The following is a 24568-nucleotide window of genomic DNA, read 5'->3' as shown; positions in this document are numbered from 1 at the left end:
CATTTGAAACCGGCATATATACAACCCTACTTACAAACTAACAATTCCATAGCTTATAAAGTTACAAAGATGGGCAGACAGTGAATTTTTGAAGTCACTCATTTACGTTATGTTTGAGTTTTTGACAACAAACATATATTCTCTGGTGATCATTAAAAAATTTTAAAGCTACTTAACAATTCCATAGAGGAAAAAAAGATGGATTATTTATCATTGCTACTTAAAAATTAAAAATAATTATTTTTCCTAAGCATCTTTGGAACATGCTTCTGTATCTGATTGACTAAAAGAGAAAATAACGCCGTAAGTGGAAACAAATACAATACTAAAAGGGAGGACTAAAACCAGTTCCCCTCCATTTACCCTGCACTGCTCCCTTCACAAACATCTTTTCTTCCCTCACTAAATAAGCAGATACCAGCTAAAGACCTTCAATTTTACAATGCCACTCCTGTTAAATTTTTCCTTAGAAAATAAATTTATCCAAAATGAGAAAAGGATAGGGGAAAAAAATAAAAATATTCCTCCAATGTTTTTAAAGAAGTAAAACTGCATTTAAACCACCACAATATTCCATTTTAAAAAGTTTGTAAGAGTTGTATGGGTTTTTTTTTTCCTCCTTTTCTGTCCTTTACAGTCCAGGCAATAATTTAACAGGAGGAAAAGATGCAAGTTATTAACTGAGATGTTTTTAATACAGAGATCAATCTCATGTTGGTAATGGTGGAAGAAAAGAAAGGAAAAGGAAAAAAAGAATGAGTAAACCACACACACAAAAATGTAACAGAGCAAAATGTTTTATTTGGGTATGTGGTATTTGGCAGTTTCGTTAAACAGCTATATAATTTCAGAAAAACAAATGTTGCCCAAAAAAGATGCTCAGATTCCTAAATACTATTTTCAAATATTATCATCCTCTATCTTCAAAACCAATTCTGTGAAGTAGATAGGGCAGACATTATGCTCCGTATACTACAGAAAACTAAACTGAGTTCAGTTACTGCTTAAAATGAACCATAATTTCTACTCTACTACTTCACCATAAACTCATAAAGATAGAGCTGGAATAGACTTTAGTGTTCCTTTTACAGTTAATTTTCCCCATGTTATAGATGAGGAAAAGTGAAGCTCAAGAAAGTCAAATTACTAACCAAAGTTAGAGAACTGTCAATGACAGAAAGAAGATTGGAATGCAAGTCTCTCATCTTCTGGCCCAGTGCTCTTAATTCCACCACTACACAACCTGCCATGCTAGAATCTTTAAAAATGTTACAAATCTCTACATAAGTGAGGGACATTATTAGGTCTGAAAAAGGGAAGCCATATATTAAAAAAAAAAAAAAAAGGAATTAAGCAACAAGTAAATTTAAATGCAAAGCTACCAATCACCTTCAAGACTTTTCCCTAAAATTCGCTTTTATGTGTTCTTACATCCTCGATCAAACTACAAGTTCCCTAAAATTCCCATAAATTGTAAATATTAAGATGTCAAAATTTTTGACTGATGAAATTTAAAAAAACATTCTTCAGTAATCAAGCTCCAACTCCCCTAATAAGCGTCAAAGCATATTATTGAAAATAGTAAGTTATTTTACTTAACTCTTTTTCACTGTATACGTTCATTAAAACATCATTTCCACGGTATACTTCCAATTGAAATAGAGTAAAAAGATCTGGTAGACAATCACATGCATTAATGAAAATGTTATAACTGATTGGCAAACATGTATTATGAGGTGGAAGTTTTTTTTTTTTTTTTAGGACTAAAGGAGGTTGAGAGTGAAAAGATTATGTGGTTTATAATGCAGTAAGAATGTAGACAGCATGAACCTAATAAACACATGGTGAACAGATCTTACTCACTTCTTTGGCAAGATATTTGAACAAATGTTTCAATCCCTAGCCAGCTGGGAAGATAAGCCAGACTCACAGACAATTCTATAGGCTGAAAGATCCAAAATCTTATCTGATTCATTTACATGCAAAATTACACAAAGGGAGCAAACCCAAAGCTATTATTATTAAAACTAGAGCACACAGGTTTCGAGAGAGAGGAGAGAAATAATTCATTCACTTCAACCTGGCCTAACTGAAGGCCTCGAGTATCAGATAAGGCCCTAAATACTCTAGTATTTCAAAAATTACACTGTCCCTGCCCAGAGAAAATTCTCAAAGTAGGCAATGTATTTCTTAAGAAACTAAAAATATAAGGTAAGTGCTAAAATATGACGTTTCAATAAATCAAAATATTTGACATGGATATAATAATGATCACATTCAACTCATTTTAACTTTCACAAGTTCAATAATACAAGAGCCTGAAGCTTCTCAAAACAGGAAGTGAAAAAAACAGTGCTTTTGAGAAAAGGCAATGAACTGGAATTACAAGAGTTCAAATGCCTAGAATTTCATTTAATCCTATTTATGAAGGTGGGATATTAAAGCTTGATTGCATTTATCCTATAAAAATGTTTAATGAATGCTTAGAAAAGGTATTTTGCTCAAATACCCAAATCACTTTTGATGTTACTCTCACTTCCTCTTTTAGAAACCATCATAACCATTTCCTCTAAACCACAATACCACAGGTCTAGTAACTTTCATAATGTTTGACTTGCTCGTTTTTTGGACAAAATTCACACAGGAATCAATTTCCAAGTTTTCTAAGCAGCATAATCTCCCCAAACAGTTCAGGTCAATGCAACCTCTAAGTAATACTATTTAAAACTGAATTATTCCTAACCTATATAAATGTATAACCTAGGCTCCTTCTTCTTTGTCACGACACTGAGCTCCTGCCACACAAAAAGTAACAAACTGAATAAGCATGTTGCAGTTATTCTCCAGATAGCACTGGGTTTAGAGTAATCAATCCTTGCAATCAGGTGAGCAACCAGATTTTGTCCTTACCCAAAATTTATCATCATTAAACCAGGACACTCTTTAGAATTAGTGTCTACATCAAATTGTAAAAATAAATCAATTTCACACTCAAATCCTTGGATATGAATTTCCAAAAAAAAAAAAAAAACCTTTCTTCAGAAGCCCTCTCAACCTACAATCTATGGCTATGTTAAAAGGTAACATTCACGACATATTAAAAAGCCAACAAATATAGTTATGAAGATATCACATCAAAGACACACTGGAAACTCAATGGATCTAAACTTTCCAAATATCTCTTTTTCTCTTTATCAAATTGTTTAAAACTTACCAACCTTGCCTTAAGAGGAAAGATTTTTGTTGTTTTGTCCTAGGATAATGAATGTAACATCTGTTCTATCTTTACACGGACTTTTCTAAACTTCCAGTGGTCTTCCACTCCTTACTGTACTGAGGACATGTAAAAGCCTTTAAATGGGCCTATTAGCTATAGTTGCTCAAATTATCAGACTATGCTATAAACCAGCAGTAATTGCAACATTTTTACGGTTTTTATTTTGTACAGACACCGAACTTTAAGAAATGGTATTGGAAAACCTAACATGAAGAGGAGTACAGGGGAAAGAGTAGAAGGCTGTTATTCCAGTTCTAGTGACTCACAGCCTAGAAGCATTTCAGAAAACTGGTTCCACCCTCACTTCCCCCTCCTCTCCACCTTCAAAATGAAATAATCCCAAATCATCAACACACTCTCAATGGCTTTTTATTTAGCAACCTAAAATAAAGTGGCAAAGTGGAGGGGATACGGGATTCATCCAATCAGCCCTTCCCTACTCACATTCCCACACCAAAAAATGGGGATGTGAGGAGTAATGCCTGTTCACTGCTGCCATCTCCGCCAGAATATGGAACGCTCAAGTTTTCCTACCCACCTACAATTTCGCCCACCCACCATCCTCCCTGTCCTATGGGCCCCGTCCTGGGGGCGGGGGTGCCGAGGAGGGGACAGTTCCCGGTTCCCAGCAGCTCCCCAACCCCGTGCCGGGCCCAGCGCCGGATCTCGCCGCTAGGAGCCGGGAAATGGCTTCTCTGCCTTCGGCCGGCCGGCGAACCACCGGGAGAGGCGCCTGGGACTCCGCATTAGGCCGCGGCGCATCCAGGCGACCCCGGGCCGGGCCCGGGGCGGCGACGCCGAGATTTCTACACCCAGAGCCGCCCGCCGCCCCCCGCCCCCACCCCATGGCCTCCCTTGCCCTTCATCCCTCCCGGGCCCGCCCGCCCCCGCCGCGGCCTCCCCGGCCCGTGCGCACCTTCTTGATGTTGTAGAGGCGGGTGAGCATGCCGACGCCCCGGTCGTTGAGGATGGTGAGCTTCTCCGCCAGCTTCTGCTGACTGGGCTGCAGCACTGAGCGCGACATGGTGGTGCCGCCGCCGGCCGCCTCGCGCCCAGTCACTGGCCCGCGGCCTCCGCAGCAGCCTCTCTCGGGCCTCCTCCCCTCCCGCCCGCGACCTCCGCCTTAGGAGAGCGCGCCCATGGCCCTCGCAACCCAATCCCGCGCCGGCACCAGAGAGAGCCGCGGCGGACGCCTCGGAGCCCCTTCTCCCGCAGCAGCCCGCGCCCCGGCAGCCTTCTGCCTTCCGCCCGCCGCCCTTCCGCCCCCACCCCCGGCGCTCTCCGCCCCACCCCCAACGAGCCGCCTTCCCCGGCTCCTCCACTAGGTGTGGCGGCGGCGGCGGCGGCGGCGTCTCCGGCGGCTGAGAACGAGGCCGCTTCCCGCAGCCCCGGACGGGCGCTCGGTCACCTGATCGGCAGCGCCGGCGCCCCCGCGAGGCCGGACGGGGAACTGCGGCCTGCGGGCCCTCGGCCTGGCCTCGCGGCCGCCGCTCTGTCCCTGGCCCGGACCCCGCCCACTACGCCTGATGCCGGGATGGGAGTCCCAATTGGGGACGGAGTGGGGTTGCGTTCTGTGCTCTTTCCACTTCGCCCCACACCCCTCTCCTTCAAGTTCCCAAAAGTTGCTTTTCCGCACCACCCTCCTAAAGAAACCGGCAGAAACTCTGCTGGGAGGTGGGATGTTTTCCAGGCGAGTTGCGCTTAAGAGTGGGCCGGGGCTCCAAGCGCTTTTTCCTCCCACTGCTTGACAGGCGCTCCCCTCAGAACACAGCAGATGTGCTCCGCGAGGCGGGGATCGCCTCTGCCAGCCTCCCCAGCCCATCCTCAGTCTCCTCGCCTGGAGCCAGTTTGTGAGAGAGGAGGTCGGAAGTGAGGGTAACTCAAGTTCTTGAGATAATCACAATCTAGACTTTGTCGGCGAGGAGCACCCATCCGGAGGAGAGGCAATAGGTCCTGGCATGTGGAAGGCAAAAAATAAATGTTTAATGCATAAAGGAATCGCTTCCATTTTTTTCCAGCCTCCACCCTAAACCCCACTTCTTGGAAACACTCTTCTTTGCCATGTCATTTTTTTTTTTCCTCATCAATTTCTCCTTAGCCACGCTCCAAGGCTACTCCCTTGTCAAATGTATTAGACATGGTTCCAAAAGTGAACTAATTGAGGACTTACGTAATTGGGGTGAGAAACTTCAGCCAAGAGGACTCAGGCCTCTGATATTTTTGGCTTTGCCTTCTCTCGATATGTTAATCTTTTATATTATATTCATTAATTTTAAGTGAGTGACAAAATGTCCGGCCACATTCAATAAGACATTCTAAGAGTAATAAGCCATCATTGGATTGATCAAAACACTTTCTGAAAAGGAAATTGTAATGAATAGCTTTAAAAAATATTTACTATTTACTATTCGTAAGAAGTCTTCATTTTAATATTCCAACAAGAAAGAGGGAGTGGACTGAATGGATTTAATCTAAGGAGCATTTAAAAGAGTCCTGTTCCCACCAAAAAAAGTCATAATCATACCTGCCAGTGTGCCTGAAATTCTATATACAAAGCTGCAGTACCTTGAATGGATGCTTTGTACCTAAAGAGTCTTAAAAATACAAACAATTCATAGAGATCATCTATCGAGCTATTACTAGTCATTAACTGATCAGAGAATTTAATTTATCTGGTTACTTCTCAGCCTGATAGTTAACGTTTTAATTTAGAGGAGGCAAGGTTGCGGGGCCTGGAATAGTAAGGGCAGACCTGAGAAGGGGAGGCTTCAAGGAGGGGTTTGGGGTAGCCAGATAAGAAAATTTAAAGATGCTGAACATTGGGGGAAATATACCCTCTTTTAGGGAGACTACAAATAGCTAATTCTAGACACAGAATTACAGAGTGCAACCAATAAAAGATTGTCTCATTTTCTAGTTTTTAAAAACTGCCGTATAGGGAGAACAAGAAAATGACATTGTATTATAAATTTGAATACAACTCTTACTCCCCAAGAAAAACTATCATGTTGCCATATGAACTTGAATACTAGTAGCTGCTTGTAAATCAGAGAGTACCCAAGAGGAGAACGCTGTAGATAGTAGTCTCATTATTCAATATTTATTGGCACTAATTTACAGACATACTGGCCCTAGACTGTAATGAAACGTATCTATTTGAGTAAAAGAGATTAGATGTAGATGAATTACAATTTTTGTCTTTCCTATATTTTGCATTAAAAAGAATTTTGTTATTAAGATAGTAAGTGTAAGTGCATTTTTTTTTTTAACTTTTTAACTTTTTTGTAGAGACAGGGTCTCCCTATGTTGTCCAGGCTGGTCTTCAACCCCAAGGCTCAAACTCCATCACATGTTTAACCCACCACACTTTGGGAGGCCAAGGCAAGAGGATTGTTTGAGGCCCAAAGTTCAAGACAAGCCTTGGCAACATAGGGAGACCCTCCTATCTACAAAACTTTAAAAATTAGCCAGGGATGGTGGCATGCCTGTGGTCCCAACTACTCTGGAGGCTGAGGTGGGATGATCACTTGAGCCCAGAAGGTAGAGGCTGCAGTGAGCTGTGATCACACCACTGTACTCCAGTCTGAGTGACAGAGCAAGACCCTGTCTCAAAAAGAAAAAGAAAGAAAAAAGAAAGAAAGAAAGAAGGAAAGAAAGAGAAAGAAAGAGAGAGAGAGAGAGAGACAGGGAGGGAAGGAGGGAAAGAAAGAAGGAAGGGAGGGAGGAAAGAAAGAAAGAGAGACCGACGAGACAAAGAAAGAAAAAGAGGAAGGAAGGAAGGAAGGAAAAAAGAAAGAAAGAAAGAGAGAGAAAAGAAGAGAAAGAAGAGAAGAGAAGAGAAAAGAAAAAGAATTGGGGCCAGGCGCGGTAGCTCATGCCTGTAATCCCAACACTTTGGGAAGCCAAGGCAGGTGGATCACCTGAGGTCAGGAGTTTGAGACCAGCCTGACCAACATGATGAAACCCATCTCTACTGAAAATACAGAAATTAGCTGGGCATGGTGGTGCATGCCTGTAATCCCAGCTGCTTGGGAGGCTGAAGCAGGAGAAGCACTTGAACCTGGGAGGAGGAGGTTGCAGTGAGCTGTGATTGCACCACTGCACTCCAGCCTGGGTGACAGAGTGAGACTCTGTCTCAAAAAAAAAGAAAAGTAAAGAAAAAAGAAATAGAGTAAAGACTACATCATCCACCATCCAGCCTCCCTTGCAGCTTATGTTCTGGCCAGTAAGAGATAAGCTGTCAATAACCTTCCTGAAGAGACTGTTGCTCTCCATTTGCCAGTTCTGCCACACCTAACAAGGATGCGATGACCACTATCTTGGGCCAGGAAGACAACAGCCACTCAGTAAGGGTGACAAAACATAAAAATGGAAGGTGTCTGTGGACTTCTTAGAACACAACAGCCATATCAAACTCGGCCTGTCTAAACCTGGTTTTGTATGAAAGAGAAATAAACTTTTAGCCTTTTTTATTTGGGTTTTTTTTTTTATTACTTACAGGCAAGTGTGATCCTCAATAGTAAGTTTCTGTGGCCAACATTATAATATCTCTACTAGGAATAAAATAAGGGATAATAACTAGATTTAATAATTACAGTTTTTGCACTGTGTCAGATGTTGTTACCATTTGAGCTACATTTTCTCATTTACTTCTCTCAAAAACCTTCAGAGATATTATCATCTTTAATTTCACAGATGAAAAAAACTGAAATGCAGATCTTTTTTTTTTAATTGCCAAAGATCACACCCGTAGAAACTGGTAAAGCTGGTATTGAATCCCTTATCAGTCTGACTCCAGAGTTCATGCATGCTCGTAACTACTGTGACAGGACAATTGGATGGCACTCCATTTTTCATGCATCCAGTGAACTTGATTCTGTAGTTTTCTCTAGAGTCCTATAACCCTGATTAAACCTTTATAAACAATTCCTTCACTTAACTTTTCTTCAATTCACAGTTAAGAGGCTGCCATATATTTTCCTGACCAATACAACAGCTCTTTTAGGTGGCTTTCTTTATCTTTGCTTTCTCCAGAAACTAGCATGAGAATTATTTCTGTAATGCCTTTTGCTAATCATAAAGAATGTTTATGGATTCTTTTTTTAAAATCACTTAGTTTACCCAACCCACTGTTGCTTCTCTATATAAGGCAAGAAGTGAGAAAAACTGATTAAGGACATCTCTATGGATTCTTAGGATAAGGCCCTTTGATTAGGAGGTCTGCCATCAAAGGTAGTGTTCCACTTGATCTTAAAGACAAATATAATGTTTTTCCTCCCATTGAACTTCTAACCAGGTATCACTACCTAAGTATGACTAGAAATGTCTGAACAAATTTCTCTTTGAAACAGCCTGGGAATTGAGAAGTAGACATAGTAATTTTGTCTGTCCTTCAACCCTTCCTTTGGGAAGCCGCTACCTTCTGACAAAATTGAGTGCAGAAAGAAAAAGGGCTCAAGCTGTGGGAAGAGTCAGACATAAATGAATAACAAATTAATAGAGCTTTTCAAGGAATTGCCATTCTAAAAAATTGCATTTGGTGAGACCATAATGCAAACAGAGGAACCAACTCTGGTTGAACAACAGTGGAAAAGGACAATATATTTCCCTGTAGTTTAACAGTAATTGAAGTCCTGTTCTTCTGCCTGGTAAAGACCACAAGGTATGGCATTTATTCCCCAAAAAAATATTAAGAAAGAGAATGAGGAAAAGACACAGCAACAGTATGCCAGTATCTGTAGTAAATGAAGGAAGGAGTTAAGACTTAGCCAGAGATTGCAACTCTACTGTAGAGCAGAAGAGTAACTGAGACCGGCCTAAGGAAACATGAGATATCTCCAATAGTCAGTAGAAGAGATGCCAGAAATACAGCTGATCTGAAAAGTTAAAAAATAAAATAAAATAAAGAATTAATTACAGCCTTGATCTTGACCACTCACATCCGATTAGATTCATCTTATAGTCTGCCTAATCTTTGGTAATATAACTCACACATGTTTATTTGCACCTGCTCTACAAAATTATAGATTTAGCTTTCCTTTTTTATTGTTTTTGCTTTTCTTTTTGTTTTAGAAATGTTATTAGGCTAGACTTATGCATTAATAGTATATGATGGAATATGTATCAGTGAATACAAACATTGGTTGATCATTTTAGGTTTATAATTTTTTGACATTAAAATATCACATGGAAAATAGGCAATATCAATGGTAGAACAAAACCAGTTAGAATACAGGGTAAGCATTTTGATGATACCAACTTTCAGCCAAACAAAAATAATCTATTTACATTTTTACATGTGATCTATTGCAGATCAAACTTTTGAATATTCTTTCAAATATTTGAAAAGATATTGAATCTATTGAACTGGACCTCCAAGGAGAGGCCTGGCATACAAATTTGAAGTTATCAGAATTTGGATATTATTTGTAGCCATGGGAATAAATTGAGATACTTTTTGGAGAGTATTTGTTTAAAAAGGAAAATAGTGTGTAAAAGAGAGAAAGAAAGAAGAAAGAAAGAGAGAAGAAAGAAAGAAAAAAAGAAAGAAAGAAAGAAGGAAGGAAGAAGGAAGGAAGGAAGGAAGGAAAGAAGGAAGGAAGGAAGAAAGAAACCCATGAGGTAGAAGCAAATCATAAGCAAATGGCATCTCAGGAGGTCAGGAGCCAGGGGAAGAAAATATTTCAAGATGATGTGGTCAACCAAGTTGACTACTGCTGAGAAATGGAATAAGAAGTAAACTAAACAGAAAAGTACTCACTGAATTTGGCAACCTGTAAGTTTTTGGTACTTTGAGAAGAATAATTTCAGCAGAATGGTAGAGGTTAATTAAGTATAGAATGGGAGAAAGGGATGTGAAAATAGCATATGTAGATAAAGTTTTTTAGATTTTTGATTGTGAAGGGAACAAGAGAATGGCAGTAACTAGAGGGTTAAGGGAAGGTTTTTATTTTCAATGAAAGTTGCCAGATTATCCAGTAGAGAGGGAGAGGTTTATGTTTCAATAGAAAAAGAAGGAATAAGCAAAGGAGCCGAGGCCTTGATAGAACAAAGAAGAGAGATGGATGGGAAGCAGATGATATATGTCCAGACTGATTTTTGATTGGTTGCAGGGGGAAGTGCAGGGAGGGGACAAGATTTGATATTACCTAACGTTTATTGATCACTTTCAATGTGTCATGTCCTGTCCAAGTGTCTTACATGTATTAATATGTTTCATCTTCATAACAAACTCTTAAAGTAGTGCTGAGACCAGCTTGGTGGGGGAGACCCTAACCCAGCGGCGCTAGAAATACAGAGGTGTGGAGTGGGAAATCAGGGGTCTCACAGCCTTCAGAGCTGAGAGCTTCAAACAGAGATTTACCCACGTATTTATTGACAACAAGTCAGTGATAAGCATTGCTTTTATAGATTGTAGATTAACTAAAAGTATTTCTTATGGGAAACAAAGGGATGGGCCAAAATAAAGGATAAATTTGGCTAGTTATCTGCAGCAGGAGCATGTCCTTAAGGCACAGATCCCTCATGCTATTGTTTGTGTTTTAAGAATGCCTTTAAGCAGTTTTTCTGCCCTGCGTGGGCCAGGTATTCCTTGCCCTCATTCTGGTAAACCCACAACCTTCCAGCATGGGTGTTATGGCTATCATGAACATGTCACAGTGCTGCAGAGATTTTGTTTATGGCCAGTTTTGGAGCCAGTTTATGACCAGATTTGGTGGGGCCTGTTCCCAACCTGTTCCCCTTCTTTGATTTGCAAAGTGATAAAAGCAAAGGCAGCTTTGTCAGTGAGCTACTTCTTGCTGGATTCAGGATCTGCATCTGCAGACTACACAAAGACAAACGACACAGATTAAAAGCACAATATTCATTGAAATCACAGAGCTTCTAAGAGTTTTTATCCATTTTAATGGATTACTAGCTGTTAATCTGTCTGCAGCTCCTTCAAGCACTCCAGTTCCTGGCATCCCAGGTGTGCCTGGGATGCTTTAAATATTTGTTCTTTTAATTTTGTAATATGCAAAGACAAGTTTGTAGAGTGTCCTTCTAGATCCCTTTTTGTTCTTTCCCAAATTTTTGATCTTATTAAGAGTTATTAACAGTTTCCACAAATCCTTATGTTTAGCTCCTACAACGGGCCATATCATTTGAGGTTGAGATGCCACTATACCGCCATGATTCCAGATAATACGAACCCTTGCCATCCTTCTTATCATTTCTACAATCTGACCATTTTGTTCAGACCAGCTGAACATGGTGTCACAGTGGCATGCAGACTGAGAGGTGCAATTCAAGCTAAACATCCCCTTAGGGGACCAGTCAATAATGATTCCATAAGAATCATTGTGCGGCACCTCTGCCTGTTCTGCAATGCAATCTTCCTAAACAAGTACATTCATTTCTTCTGACTAGTTTACAAATAGGTTTTTGAGGGCGGTATGTCTCAATTATAGGAGCAGATTTATTATGGTAAATACTGAGATCAAAAAGCATGTGTAACTGCATCATAGAGTGATTATATCCAGGCATTATTACCAGCCAAGATTGATAAATATGCCCAATAAGTATAATTGTTCTCTGTGTCAGCCCTTGTTGAAGGAATATTCATGGCAATGGTGATCACCGCTATCATAGCTACCATTCAATTACTCATTGTGACTGGTTGTCTTGCTTTCCTCAGGTTTTCTTCCGCCTTCTGTGATAGCTTCTTGATCTCTCCCCAGGTGGGTAGCTGTGATTGACGGGTGTTGCTTGTGACAGTTGGGTCCTCCTCAGTGTCAACCTTGACATGGCTGCAACCGGGGGGTCCTTGGGTTTCTCCCGGAATCTCTTCCTGGGATAATTGCTCTGGAATGAGAACTTGTGCTCCCAATTGTTGTAATAAATCTCTTCCCCATAAATTTATGGGTACGGAAGTTATAATTGGTTGAATAGTCCCAGGTTGTCCATCGGGCCCTTCAGTTTGCAAAATGTAACTACTTTGATATACTTCAGGGGCTTTACCAACTCCAACTATGTTAAATTGAGCAGGTTGAATGGGCCATGTGGACGACCAGTGCTGTAGAGAAAGGACTGAAATGTCTGCTCCTATATCTACCAAACCCTTGAATTTCTTTCCCTGAATAGTTATTTCACAGGTACGATGTTTATCAGTAATTTGATTTACCCAATAAGCTGCTTTGCCTTATTTGTCTGCTTTGCCTTAATTGTTTATTTGTGCTTCCAAATCCTCCTGTTCGTTTAATTTCACTTTTCCCCATTTCCACATACGGCACAATCAGGGGCTGTGCTATACGCTCTCCTGGCTCTGCTTTCCAGGGAACAGAAGTAGATATAACAATTTGAATTTCCCCATTGTAATCTGAATTAATGGCTCCTCTTTGTATTTGTACCCCTTTTAAATTTAAACTAGACCTTCCTAGAAGTAATCCTATGGTCCCCGCGGGCAAGGGTCCACAGACTCCTGTTGGCACCTTTTGCAGGGGTTCCCCAGGCCCAAGGCTCAAGCTTTTGTGCAGCATAAATCTACTGTGGCACTACCAGCTGTGGTGGGGGACAGACATTGTACAGGGTTGAGGGAATGGCCTGAGCTGGAAATGCCCTGGTTTGGAGTGGGGCCCAGGATGGGCCCCTCATGGCGTTTCCTGAATTTAAAAGGAAAAGGCTCAAATGTAGCTCTAATATTTCCCTGTTGATCTTGGGGGTGTATTCTAACAGGGAACTGCCAAGCCTCTAAATCACCCTCTTGTCTAGCTTGCTGAATTCCTGCCTGAATAGAACTGAGAGTGGTCGCTGGAGGCGCTGCTCAGTCACTGGGGCAACTACTTTTTGCCCAGTGTCCTCCAGAAAAGAAAGATCTGGAGGGTCAGGCCACTCTTTTTCTTCAAAATAAGGATGGGGTACAGAAGGGTAGGGATGAACCTCTCCCTCCATTGCCGCTTTAGCTTTAGCTGGCAAACAAACCTGCTCTGTAACTTCTTCTGTTACTTCATTGTACTCTCCCTCCTCATCATTAGTGTGAAAAGGTTCCAAGGTGGAATGAACCAGAGTCCCATTGTTACCCTGATGCTTCTGAACTCCCCTTCTTACTCACCATGGGGATTGCTTTAAGAGTACTTGGGTGTCCTCCAGCTTAGTTCCATGTTCTCCAACTGTCGCTCCAGCAACCCTTCGACCTGGATTCGAGCCCGCACATATGGGCGCCACTTGCCGAGACCAGCTTGGTCGGAGAGACCCTAATGCAGTGGCACTAGAGGAATTAAAGACACACACACAGAAATACAGAGGTGTGGAGTGGGAAATCAGGGGTCTCACAGCCTTCAGAGCTGAGAGCTTTGAACAGAGATTTACCCACGTATTTATTGACAGCAAGTCAGTGATAAGCATTGCTTTTATAGATTACAGATTAACTAAAAGTATTCCTTATGGGAAACAAAGGGATGGGCCAAAATAAAATAATGGATTTGGCTAGTTATCTGCATCAAGAGCATGTCCTTAAGGCACAGATCACTCATGCTATTGTTTGTGGTTTAAGAACGCCTTTAGGCCAGGCGCTGTGGCTTACACCTGTAACCCCAGCACTTTGGGAGGCTGAGGCGGGTAGATCACGAGGTCAGGAAATCAAGACTATCCTGGCTAACACAGTGAAATCCCGTCTCTACTAAAAATACATTTTAAAAAAATTAGCCAGGCATGGTGGCTGGTGCCTGTAGTCCCAGCTACTCAGGAGGTTGAGGCAGGAGAATGACTTGAACACAGAAGGCAGAGCTTGCAGTGAGCCGAGATCGCACCACTGCACTCCAGCCTGGGCGACAGAGCAAGGCTCTGACTCAAAAAGAAAAAAGAAACAAACAAGAAAAGAACGCCTTTAAGCAGTTTTCCACCCTGGGTGGGCCAGGTGTTCCTTGCTTTCATTCTGGTAAACCCACAACCTTGCAGTGTGGGCGTCATGGCCATCATGTACATATCATAGTGCAGCAGAGATTTTGTTTATGGCCAGTTTTGGGGCCAGTTTATGGCCAGATTTTGGGAGACCTGTTCCCAACAAAGTAGGTACCCATAATCATTCCTGTCAAACAGATGAGTGTCTAAGGTCACAGCTGGTAAGGGGAAGAGCTCACACTCTTAACCACTGGAGTGTACTAATGTAGGTCAGTAGAACTGGTTTTGAGAAGATGAGAATTTCCCATTTTCTCATATCTTCTATTTCTCCAATGAAATAGAAATATTTCATAATCCTAAGAGGGAGGTCATACATCAGAAAATGTTAAATGTTCATTTGTGCTTGGTGTCATGTACTTAAGTGGTCAGCTGAAAAAAGCCTAGAGTCTGGGGTCAGATTAACAGAGTTGAAAACCTGTCTTTGCTACTTACAGTAGTGTGACCTTGGACACACGAATAAAGCTCTCTAATCCTCAGATTTTCATCACAAATGGGGATAATTGTACCTACCTCACTAGATTGTCATGAGGAATATATGAGATCATTTTTAGCATTTTCTTTTGTTCAGTTATACTAGCTATAAATGCTGCTTTTTATTACTACTCTTAAAGTTATTGTTATTATTATTGTCACTCCATTCTGCCCAGTTTTGTGATTTTCTATGTTGGTACATGGCTTCAGGCCCAAAGAAGATAGAAAGCTATGGATTTTTCTTTTTTTAGATGAGTGTAATGGAGGGAGAGAGTGGCAAAGAAATAAGAGTAGTGACTAGAGAATAATAGCCTACTTTAAATAGCCAACACATTGTGTTTTAGCATTCAACAAAAAGAGAATTAAAAATCTACCTAATTGTATTAAATTGCTGTGCTTGAAAAACTCCTATTTCAAAGTAATAACTTCCAGAAATGACATTTTCACTATTTCACATTAAGTACACACCATAATCATTATACTTCTAAGCCTTGATTGTGTGTAAATGTTAAGGACATTAATTTTTTTCTTATTATAAAAATATATATTATGTTAAAGTATTATAAACTCATTGTAAGATTATTTTCCCCAGTAAGACACTGCTGAAATCTAAATGTTTACAATAAGTCAGTTGTTCACTGATGTTTCAATTGAACTTTGTAGTCCCACTTAAATTAAAATCCAGGCCAAGTGCAGTGGCTCACACTTACAATCCCAACTCTTTGTAAAGCAGAGGCAGAAGCATCACATGAGGCCAGGGGTTCGAGACCAGCTTGGGCAACATAACAAGATTCCCTCTCTAAAAAAGAATAATAATAATAATTTTAAAAATTAAAATTCAGGCCAGTTACGGTGGCCCACACCTGTAATGCCAGCACTTTGGGAGGTCGAATTGGGCAGATTGCCTGAGCTCAGGAGTTTGAGACCATCCTGGGCAACATGGAGAAACCTTGTCACTACAATAAATACAAAAGAAAAAATTAGCTGGGCGTGGTGGCACGTGCCTGTGGGTCCCAGCTACCTGGGAGGCTGAGGCGGGAGAGTAGCTTGATCCCAGGAGGTAGAGACTGCAGTGAGCTGAGATCGCACCACTGCACTTCACCCTAGGTGACAAAGTGAGACCCTGTCTCAAAAAAAAAAAGCCAGTGTTGCTTAACTACAGTCATACAAACTAAGCTGCTACTGTAAAATCATGTTTTTCTGCTTTGAAACTATGAACATACACTGCCCCACTTAGACTGTTTGCATATCAAAGTTTTACCATTTCATAGATTAACTTTAATTGCTTCAACTCATTACTCTTTGCACAAACCTTTAGAATCAGAATTTATTCACATTTTCTACAACTACTTTTTACATTTCTTGTATTCCCAATGGTCTTCATTTGTGCTCTATTTGAAATGAAAGGATGAACAATTTACTTTTAGTTTGTGAAGAGAGGAAACCCACTTTTCCTAACTAGTGTCCAATTTATTTATTTATATAGTTAATTCTACATGTAAAATATTAGGAACACATTAAAGCAAAGTTTAGCATTACATATATATCTATAAATACTTTCTTATGTCACATTTTAATTATATAATTATATTACTTGAGCAGTAAACATTTGTAAGTTGATTTAAATAAAAATATGTTACTTAATATATTAGCCAAAAGCGCTAGTAGTTCTGTTATACACTATATTAGCTAAAAATGCACCTGCTACTACATTACAGACTATGAGACTACCAAACATCAGAAGAGAACTTTGGCTGTGGAAATAACAGAATTAGCTTAGCGCACCCTCCTGTTTTAAAAGACAGTGAAAGACTTAAAGCCCGTGAATTGAATCAGAAGAAAGAAATGAAATGAGCCACACATCTTTATTCATTTTCCCCATGAAGTCAAAGCAGAAATCATTTTTTCTTTATGCTGGTATTGGCCAAATTAATTTTTGGTTACAAGGTTTCTAATTAGCTTTTTTTTGACAGAGTCTTGCTCTGTCACCAGGCTGGAGTACAGTGGCGCTATCTCAGCTCACTGCAATCTCCACCTCCCGAATTCAAGCGATTCCCCTGCCTCAGCCTCCCAAGTAGCTGGGACTACAGGCATGTGCTACCACGCCCAGCTAATTTTTTGTACTTTTAGTAGAGACAGCGTTTCACCATGTTGGCCAGGATGGTCTCAATCTCTTGACCTCGTGATCCACCTGCCTCCGCCTCCCAAAGGGCTGGGATCACAGGCGTAAGCCATTGCGCCTGGCCTCTACTTAGCTTTGAGTAATGGATCCCCCTGTATAAAATCTACTGAAGCTGTGCATCCTATCCATAAAATATATACAAATATTTTAGTACAATTTTAAATAGTTTATAGTTTAATTAAGACTATATAAAGCTCCAGAGACCCTAGATTTGAAAACACTCTGCAATGTAATGGGTCTACCAAAAATGGCATAATAGGAGCAATTGAATACCCCGGTAATCATGTGCTAAGCATCCAGGTTTAACCTGGCATAAATGTTAAAAAGAAAACTTTTTATACTGGGGGTGGTGGCTCATGGCTGTAATCCCAGCACTTTGGGACGCTGAGGCGGGTGGATCACCTGAGGTCAGGAGTTTGAGACCAGCCTGGCCAACATGGTGAAACCCTGTCTCTACTAAAAATAAAAAAAAAAAATTTTTTTTAAAGGCAAAAGACTTCTTAGAATGTCATCTGGATCTGTAAAAGAGCCTCTTTCCTGATGAGTTCAACGCATTACCCTATGGCAATCCTTCCATGACAGTAAAAGGGTAGCCTCCGTTATCAACATTTTATCAGAACTAAATATCCCACTGTAGATCAATTACTCAAGTTCTCTCTTTATCTGCCTCCCTCTGGCTGCCAAGACCTTTGGCACCTCCAACAGAAAGTGGGAAGGAAAACTCAAAACATGAAGCTCAAATTGTTTTGTTTTGCTTTCATTTGAACACCTTGACTAAACAGTTTCATGTAAAAGAAGTTATGGAAACTGCTGATTAGAAAAAGTCTTTTAATGGTCTGCAAGTTATCATTTGTCTATGTGTCCCTTTTTCTTATTGCTATAAGTAATAAAGGGTTCGATGTTTCCTAATGAAATGTACAGTGTTTTAAAGAAATCCTGGCCGGGCGCGGTGGCTCAAGCCTGTAATCCCAGCACTTTGGGAGGCCGAGACGGGCGGATCACGAGGTCAGGAGATCGAGACCATCCTGGCTAACACGGTGAAACCCCGTCTCTACTAAAAATATACAAAAAATTAGCCGGGCGAGATGGCGGGCGCCTGTAGTCCCAGCTACTCGGGAGGCTGAGGCGAGAGAATGGCGTAAACCCGGGAGGCGGAGCTTGCAGTGAGCTGAGATCCGGCCACTGCACTCCAGCCTGGGCGACAGAGCGAGACTCCGTCTCAAAAAAAAAAAAAAAAAAAGAAATCCTGTGGCTTCTGCACATTACATAAGCCATAGTTAGTCTGCCTCAGAATGATTGCAGAAATATTGTAAATTTAGTCTCAGAAACTGGCTGCTAATGTAGGCCCAGCCAGCTTTTCAGCTTTCAACACCGCTCTGTGTAAAATAGCACATTTGGAAATCTGTTGCTGGTACACCCTTTTCATACCATACCCTGTTCCTAAGAAGTAAAACTTAACATGAAGAAGAAGCATAAGATATGTGAAAGGGTCACAAAAACGGAAGAAGAAGCAACAGGTTCTAAAAATATTTGGTATTGGTTCAGCGTTCAGATACCTAGGCATTCATGTCTTTGAGTGTTGACAATATTCTCTCGTTAGCATAATACCTCTTCTCTTGATTTCAGTACTAGCTGGCAAACTCCCATTCCACAGATGTACAACTGGCATCTATTTCATCCTGCTTTTGTTTTTGGGAGGAAAAAGTTAATATAAGGTAAATATCACCACCACCACCACCATCATTATTTAATGTTAAATATCAGTTTGACACAAAGCAATGGACTTGAGTACAATTATCAGAGTTAGTCAAGCTGCCTCAGATTTTTTGTGGAATGAGGTCATGTGAAAATATAATCAAACACTGTACTAGAAATAAGGAATTTTTTTCCCTTCTCTCCCTGGGAGACAGATTAGCTTAATTCATGTGAAATTGCTTCTTTTCTCTTATGTCCTTTTCATTTCAAGAAGTATTCCTACCTTTAGTGTGAAGGGGTTGTTTTTAAAATTTTTTTTCTGTTTTTTTTTTTTTTTTTTTTTTTTTGGAGACTGAGTCTCGCTCTGTTGCCCAGGCTGAAGTGCAGTGGCCCGCGCTTGCTGGGTTCACGGCATTCCCCTGCCTCAGCCTCCCGAGTAGCTGGGACTAGGGGTGCCCACCACCACACCCGGCTTTTTTTTTTTTAGTAGAGACGGGGTTTCACCATGTTAGCCAGGATGGTCTCGATCTCCTGACATCGTGATCCACCCGCCTCGGCCTCCCAAAGTGCTGGGATTACAGGCGTGAGCCACTGCACCGGCCTTGTTTTGTTTTGTTTTGTTTTGTTTTGAGAGGGAGTCTCCGTCTGTCTCCCCGGGCTGTAGTGCACAGTGGTGCAATCTCCGCTCACTGCAACCTCCACCTCCTGGGTTCAAACAATTCTCCTGGCACAGCTTTCCAGATGGCTGGGACTACAGGCAACTGCACCACCTCGTCTGGCTAATTTTTGTATTTTTAGTAGGGGAGGGTTTGAGGTGGGGAGGCTAGTCTCAAACTCCCGACCTCAGGTGATCCGCCTGCCTCGGCCTTCCAAAGTGCTGGGATTACAGACGTGAGCCACTGCCTTTTAAAAACTTTTAAAAGTTTTTTATGTGAAACCCCGTCTCTACTAAAAATACAAAAAATTAGCTGGGCGTGGTGGCGGGCGCCTGTAGTCCCAGCTACCGAGAGGCTTAGGCAGGAGAATGGTGTGAACCCGAGAGGCGGAGCTTGCAGTGAGCTGAGATCGTGCTACAGCACTCCAGCTTGGGAGACAGAGCGAGACTCCATCTCAAAAAACAAAACAAAGCAAAACAAAAAAAACTTTTTATTACTGAGAATTTCAAACATGAAAAGAGTAAATAGAAGAGTATATTAACTTCCCATGTAATGATCACCCAGCTTTGACACTTAATGACATTTTTCCAAACAGGAATGTGAAGGGTTTGTCCACAATCTAAACCGGAACTCTTATTTATGCTAAAATAATACATTAGAATAAAAACTAATATAAGTAATAGTTAGAAACTTTTTATTTTTGTTTTTCTTTCTTTTTTTGAGACAGAATCTCGCTCTGTCCCCCAAATTGGAGTGCAGTGGTGTGATCTCAGCTCACTGCAACCTCCATCCGCCAGGTTCAAGAGATTCTGGTGCCTCAGCTTCCGGAGTAGCTGGAACTAAAAACGCACACCACCACTCCTGGCGCAATAGTTTTTGTTTGTTTGCTTGTTTGTTTGTTTTTGAGACAAAGTCTTGCTCTGTGGCCCTGGCTGGGGTGCAGTGGCTGGAGTGCAGTGGTGTGATCTTGGCTCACTGCAACCTCTGCCTCCTGGTTAAAGTGATTCCCTTGCCTCAGCCTCCTGAGCAGCTGGATTACAGGCGCACACCACCATGCCCAGCTAATTTTTGTATTTTTAGTAGAGATGGGGTTTCACCATGTTGGTCATGCTGGTCTCGAACTCCTGACCTTGTGATCTGCCCACCTTGGTCTCCCAAAGTGCTGGGATTACAGGCGTGAGCCACCATGCCCGGCCATTTTTTTTTTTTTTTTTTTTAAGGACAGGGCCTTGCTATGTTGCCCAGTCTGGAATACACTGGCTATTCATAGGCTCACTGCAGCCTCAAATTCCTAGCCACAAGCAGTCCTCCCTCCTCAGCCTCGCAAATAGTTGGGACTACAGATGTGGCAAGCTAGACATTTTCACATTTCTTAATAGTAATTTTAATCAACATTTTAAAAAGAGGAAATGGTAAGAATAAATATCAAAGTGACACTCTTGGCAATAGCCAAACCAAGGAGTAAAACATGTCTATCAAACTGAACCTAAGCTAACAGCATGTGGTATCATAATTATATGAGGAGTGCTTCCTAAATCCTGGTTTCTTAGAGAAGCAAGTGAAGAACGTACCCAGTGCTTTCATTTTGCTGAGTCACCATGTTGAAAGAGAGAACCATCAACCACTTACTGAATGAATCACTTTTTTTTTTCTTCTAAGTAATTAACTCTTCTTTAAGAACTGGCAGGCATGAAGCTACCAGGACTTGCGCTATCTGTCTTGTCAACAATAATACTCACCCAGGGATTACAGAAATGCTCTGAATAATAACATAGATTAGACACAATCTAAATTCTCATAGTAGGAAAGAGTTACAGGAGTTACAGTACATCTACACCAAGAAATTTCAAAGGAATTGTATGCCCATGAAAGAAAATGTAGATAGGCAGGTCTTCATAAAAGTAATGTCTACCTGCCTCTTTAAAGTGTTCTAGGATCATAACCAAAAAGATTATGTAATTCAGACAAATGGGCCTTCTGAGAGGTATATCCATTCTTGGTCTGACAAGGGATCAGGACAAGACAGGCGTAGTGATCTCAAGTCCCACTTGGCCTGTGGACAATGACTGATTGAGTTGGACTTTTGAGGTACAAAATCCAGACTAATTTATGGGAACCAAAATGAAGTTGCACTTGAACTGTTTTATATCTTCTGTGGCACTTTAATGAAAACCATGCACTGAAAAGCCCATTGCCTAAACCATCCCATTCACAGGCATTCTATGGTGCTGCTCTACTCCTTTGAAATCCCCAACATTCTTTGCTTCAGCCAAAAAATGTAGTGGCACTGACTGCAGAGGGTGGCATTTTAAATGTACTTATGTCCAAAAGGTAGATGCAAATGCTCCAGACCCCCCTTTCCCTTTGTTAGCATGGATTAGGTCAGTAGGCAGCCTTGTATTGAGGAGGAAGGTGTAAGAGGAGTTAGTCTGTTTGGGGGTGGGTCTGGTGGGTGTGGGGTTGGGAAAAGAACAACAGTGATAGTCTTGGTCTGGCTAGAATGTGCTGTAAAAAGTTCTCTATGCCCTGATAAGAGAAGGAGGAAGTTCTCTGTAAGGTCCTCTGAGCTGGCCACACCATGGTCAAATCATCGTGACATTCCCCTGGCCTTGTGATAATGTACTTTGTGATATTCCCCATCCTTGTGAATGTACTTTGTAACATTCCTCCCCACCCTTGTGACAATACACCCTCCCTGCCCTTGAGAATGTACTTTGTAACATCCATCCCCTGCCCTCAAATAATTGCTCCTGACCTCACCGCCTATCCCAAACCTATAAGAACCAGTGATAATCCCACCACCCTTCGCTGACTCCTTTCTCAGACTCAGCCCCTCAGCACCCAAGTTAATAAACAGCCCTGTTGCTCACGCTAAGCCTGCTCAAGTGGTCTCTTATACAGACGCTAGTAACATTCTCCTTCCCTGAAGAAGAGCAGAAGGAGAGAACTTATCAGCATTCAGGAGTGCTATGAGAGAAGATGTGGCACTCCAAAGGCAGGAAACCATTTCAAAGAAATGTACTCAGAGTTGGGCGGTCAATAGGGTTGCTCTCAAAGGAAAAAGATGGTGTCACAATTCTGCCAAAGGCTGCTCCGAAAAAAACATTTACCCTTATAAAAATAAAGGGGCCAGGCGTGGTGGCTCACGCATGTAATCGCAGCACTTCGGTGGGCGGATCACGAGGTTGGGAGATCAAGACCATCCTGGCCAACATGGTGAAACCCTGTCTTTACTAAAAATACAAAAAATTAGCCGGGTGTGGTGGTGCACGCCTGTAGTCCCAGCTACTCAGGAAGCTGAGGCAGGGAAATCGCTTGAACCCGGGAGGCGAAGATTGCAGTGAGCCGAGATCGCACCACTGCACTCCAGCCTGGAGACAGAGCAGGACTCTGTCTCAAAATAATAATAATAACAACAACAATAATAATAATGACTTATCTTCTCCCTATCCCTCTAAATCTTGGAACATAGATAATTTAATGGCACTGGGAGTTGCAGTGTTGGGGGAGTGGTAGAGCTATCAAACCCAAGGAGTCAGCTTTCCATTTCCCAGGAGCTGAAGAGGGCTGGGAAGAATCAGCCCTGCTTTTTACCATTCTCTTCATTGACATCTATTCTGCCCCTGTTCGTTTGAGGATCACAAAGGCTTTCCTGCTCTCTTATCGAAACCCCAGGAGAGGCAATGTGGAGGGGTATGTGATGGATGAGCATCTTTAAAATTACAGAAAGAGGTTCCCCCATTGTGAGAACACTTTTCAATCTATCCTCCTTTAGGAAAATTAAGATATTCTAAACTTTAAGAAAATGCTGTCAACTTTAATAGGAAAAAAAGACTAAATTATTTGGAATTTATGGGAATGCAATCCAGTTATGATGGTAAATAGCTTTTTTTTTTGTTTTTTTGAGTTGAAGTCCCACTCTTTTTGCCCAGGCTGGAGTGCAATGGAGCGATCTCGGCTCACTGCAACATCTGCCTCCCGGGTTCAAGCGATTCCACTGCCTCAGCCTCCTGAGTAGCTGGGATTACAGGCATGTGCCACCAAGCCCAGCTAATTTTGTATTTTTAGTAGAGACGTTGGGGAGGGGTTTCACCATGTTGGCCAGGCTGGTCTCGAACTCCTGGCCTCAGGTGATCCATCCTCCTTGGCCTCTCAAAGTGCTGGGATTACTATTTATCCAGCCCGGTAAATAGTTTTAAAAGTCTCTTTTATTTAACCTAACAAGGGGCAAAGATTGTCTAACTTAAGTTTCAGTTGTTTTTATTTCCCCTGCTTCCCTTCTCATAATAGTTCGAGTGGAGAAATCATAAAATCATAAGTTTAGACCTAAAAAAGGCCTCAGAGGTCATTTCTTCCCCTTCATTTTATAGATAAGAAATCTCAGGCCTGACATGGTGGCTCACACCTGTAATCTCAATGCTTTGGGAGGCCAAGATAAAAGAATCATTTAAGCCCAGGAGTTGGAGACTAGACTGGGCAACACAGTAAGACGCCCCATCTCTAAAAATTAAAAAAAAAAAAAAAAAAAAAGAAATTTGCCAGGCACAGTCGTGTGCACCTATAGTCCCAGTTACTTAGGAGGCTGAGGCAGGAGAATCCCTTGAGCCTGGGAGTTCAAGGTTGCAATAAGCTATGATCTTGCCACTGCGCTGCAGCCTAGGTGACAGTGAGACCCTGTCTCAGAAAAAAAGAAAAAAAAGAAAAGAAATCTCAGAAAGGATAAATAGCTACATGTAGGAAGTCAAAAAGTTGCAGGAGAAACATTAAGTACAGATAATTCATAAAATAAAAATCAGATCCATGAAATCCTGAGTTTGTTGTAGAAAATGTCATTACACTTAACTATATTTTCTCTGCAGATCTGAACATGTGTTTGTTGTCTCTATTTTTGTTGGTTAAAGAATGGATCAAGGTTTTCCAAAATTGTTTTTTGTTGCCACAGTGGAAATCTACAAAAATGGATAATAGGCTATTTTGGGACCATTGTTCAGAAGTGCATTTATCTTAGAAATGGTTACCATGGAGATGAGCACACGTTGTGTGACTCTACAGCTTGCAAGTTAGAGTCATCTATGCTACTAAGACATAAATAGCTATATATACACACAGATGCAGAAGAGCTCATGCACACATGCACAATAAAGTTATGTTGTTCCTCTTTTTGTAAAATAATAATAAAATTCCATGTAGTGCTGACCTTTGGTGGTGGAAGGGCCTGCAAATTGTAGATATTTTAAAATGTAATATTGTATGATGATATAAAAACCATTTTTTAAAGACATCATAAAGTAGTCTGAATCAAGTTTAAAGAGTAACAACATACTTAACAAGTAAAATAAATAATGAGAA

At 41.3% G+C, this 24568-nt stretch overlaps 1 protein-coding gene across 4 annotated transcripts in view; it reads right to left on the bottom strand.

Annotated features, from left to right (window-relative positions):
* The window catches only part of NCKAP1 (NCK associated protein 1), a 114033-nt gene extending 109001 nt beyond the window's left edge, over positions 1-5032 (bottom strand). For 2 of the 4 annotated variants that reach the window (XM_033230945.1, XM_033230944.1), the window contains exon 1: positions 4194-4653. In XM_033230945.1, coding sequence (XP_033086836.1) covers positions 4194-4301 — 108 coding nt within the window. In that variant the 5' untranslated portion in view covers positions 4302-4653. Of the gene's footprint in view, positions 1-4193 lie in introns of all 4 variants that reach the window. The other 2 variants (XM_033230942.1, XM_033230943.1) reach the window with 2 other exon arrangements.
* Between the last annotated feature and the right edge of the window lie 19536 nt (positions 5033-24568).

The sequence above is a fragment of the Trachypithecus francoisi genome, unplaced genomic scaffold, assembly GCF_009764315.1.
Source record: "Trachypithecus francoisi isolate TF-2019V2 unplaced genomic scaffold, Tfra_2.0 Lachesis_group13, whole genome shotgun sequence".
In the NCBI taxonomy this organism is placed as follows: Eukaryota; Metazoa; Chordata; class Mammalia; order Primates; family Cercopithecidae; genus Trachypithecus; species Trachypithecus francoisi.
This window is presented reverse-complemented; position numbering and strand designations above follow the sequence as displayed.